Genomic DNA, 2,046 nt, shown 5'->3' with positions numbered 1-2,046 from the left:
GCAAGGGCCGTAGGATTGACCCTGCTCGCTTTCAAGGAGAATTTACCGGCCAAAATCCATATATGCGCCGACAGCACGACAGTGATGCATAGTATGCCGAAAGGCAGCACGCATTCCGATGCCCCCGTGGGAGTGGCAGGGCACATCGATAGGGCGCTGCGCGGCCAAGGCTTACACGCCACATGGGGGTATGTCGCGTCGGAAAAGAATCCTGCGGACGGCATCCCACGAGGGGTCAAGGTTTTACCGACGGACATCGCGAAGGGGCGGGACTTGCGAAGGGGATGCGGGGGGCGGGTTAAGGGCGCTTTCAGCACCTTCTTTTTGTCAGTTTTAATACATGATTTTAACCCCCTATATGGGCAATGCTTTGCTGTATGCTGGAACACCTTCTAAATATGCAATCTAGGGGCATTGTTTTCGCGATGGGAATTGGATATTAGGTTTCTCCTACTCTTTTTTTTACTTAATAGAGGTAGGTAAGGTATAGACTATTCTGCATGCGAGGTAGGTGGTGTATTCGATACGGATGATTGCTTGAGAAATTTCACTGTGAGTCACAACCTTGTGGGGATACCAGCCGGGCGCACATAGTCTTTCATATTTCCCACAGCCCACCAACCTTCATCGTCAGGAAAAGGGAATAAGCTACGCCTCACCTGTCCTTTCGGTCGGGATCAAAAGAGGAGAATAAGTGGAAGATGTCTTGTGGTTTTTAAATGAAAAAAGGCGTTCTGCCAACGATAAGCCCCATACATTCGGATCGCCCCCAAAATATATAGTCCTACAAGGCATCTTTTTCCCAATAAATAAAATAGGTGGAAACGAAAAGGGGGTGCTGAAGACGCCTTTTAACACGCCTCATGAGTTCCTTTTTGCAAGCCCCGCCCTTTAGCAGTGTCTTTGTGGTTGGCGGCTTGGTCCTTTACATTGCTGTGCGCAGAGTTTGCCCTCAAAGGCGCATGCCATCAAGAAGCATGTATCTGAAGAAGGCGCAAACTTTGTCCACTGCGCGCGCCTTTCCTAATAAGAATCCGAGTGCGCAGCACCTTTCCATATAATGTGTGTTTGGCTTCCGCGTTGCCAACGCAAATGCAAAATCTCCCCTGCCCTTTTGAAAAACAACGCGCCCTATCTGAATACGGGGCCGCCCGCCGCCGACTCAGAAAAAAATCGCCATGAGCCTGAAGGGGCTAACGCGCGTTTTTCGGGATTTTTAGAGCCACCCCTGGCACAAAACGGTCGCTTCTGTGCAAAAAAATCTGCCCGGAGCAAAAAGGCCCGGCGAACCCCGACCACCACGAGAAAGGCCCAGGCGCAGAATCATAGAAAAAGCAATGGGAAAACAAGGATTCCTTTGGACCCCTTCGGCGCATGTCATTTGGCGACCCCCCCTCCCATGTCTTTCACCCCTGCCGGGCCCAGGGGCGGCGCCCCCCGCAGGCGCCGTAGTATTTTTTAATTCAAAGCCACCTCTTTCTTGCTATGGCAAATGGGCGCCAAACAATTAGCCTTCTTACGCGGGCTTGCTTTTTTGTTTGTTTTTCCCCGTGTCTTTGCGGCTCTCGTTTTTGGCTTCGCTCCACCAGCCCTGCCGATAGAGCGGCGACACGCGCCCCAAGACCGACATGGACAGCACTGCGTCCCAGCAAGACGCGGCGGGCCCTGGCACTGTGTGGTGCCGCAAGCCTGGCACAGCAAGTTCTCCAGGGGGCGAACGTTGCTGGCGTTTGGCTTCCCCCGACAATACGGGGTAATGGACCCCGGTGCCACGATTAAGTGGCCGGTATCGCCAGGGATTATGGCAACGGATTCCCCAGTCCGGGAAACCGGGCAACCGACGGTGAAACTTATAGATGGGTAGCGTGTATTATCCACTGCAGTCTCCGGGTCAGGTGCTCTACCCTTTGCAAAATACGCCTTATTTGCAAGGTACTTAACTGCGCCATCCCAATAAGCAGCGACCGTATCACGGTGTAGCCCGAATTAAGCCGAATGCGGTGCTGCCGACGTGGTAATTTAGCTTCCCAAATAATGAACTTGGTA

The 2,046-nt window shown here is 52.6% G+C and overlaps 2 protein-coding genes across 2 annotated transcripts; both read left to right on the top strand.

Annotated features, from left to right (window-relative positions):
• Positions 1 to 396, top strand: DQ04_11691010 (hypothetical protein; the record flags this gene model as incomplete). Its single annotated transcript, XM_009316586.1, has 1 exon — positions 1 to 396. A coding segment is annotated over one exon (396 nt), but the record flags the coding sequence as incomplete, so codon positions are not given.
• A 1,096-nt stretch (positions 397 to 1,492) lies between these two features.
• DQ04_11691000 (hypothetical protein) lies at positions 1,493 to 1,864 on the top strand (the record flags this gene model as incomplete). The annotated part of the gene is made up of 1 exon (XM_009316585.1): positions 1,493 to 1,864. One exon carries the CDS (start codon positions 1,493 to 1,495, stop codon positions 1,862 to 1,864), a length of 372 nt encoding a protein of 123 aa, XP_009314860.1.
• Between the last annotated feature and the right edge of the window lie 182 nt (positions 1,865 to 2,046).

This window comes from Trypanosoma grayi (assembly GCF_000691245.1).
Source record: "Trypanosoma grayi strain ANR4 Tgr_1169_V1, whole genome shotgun sequence".
NCBI lineage: Eukaryota > Euglenozoa > Kinetoplastea > Trypanosomatida > Trypanosomatidae > Trypanosoma > Trypanosoma grayi.
The sequence above is the reverse complement of the archived record's forward strand: the minus strand, read 5'-3'. Positions and strand labels throughout refer to the sequence as shown.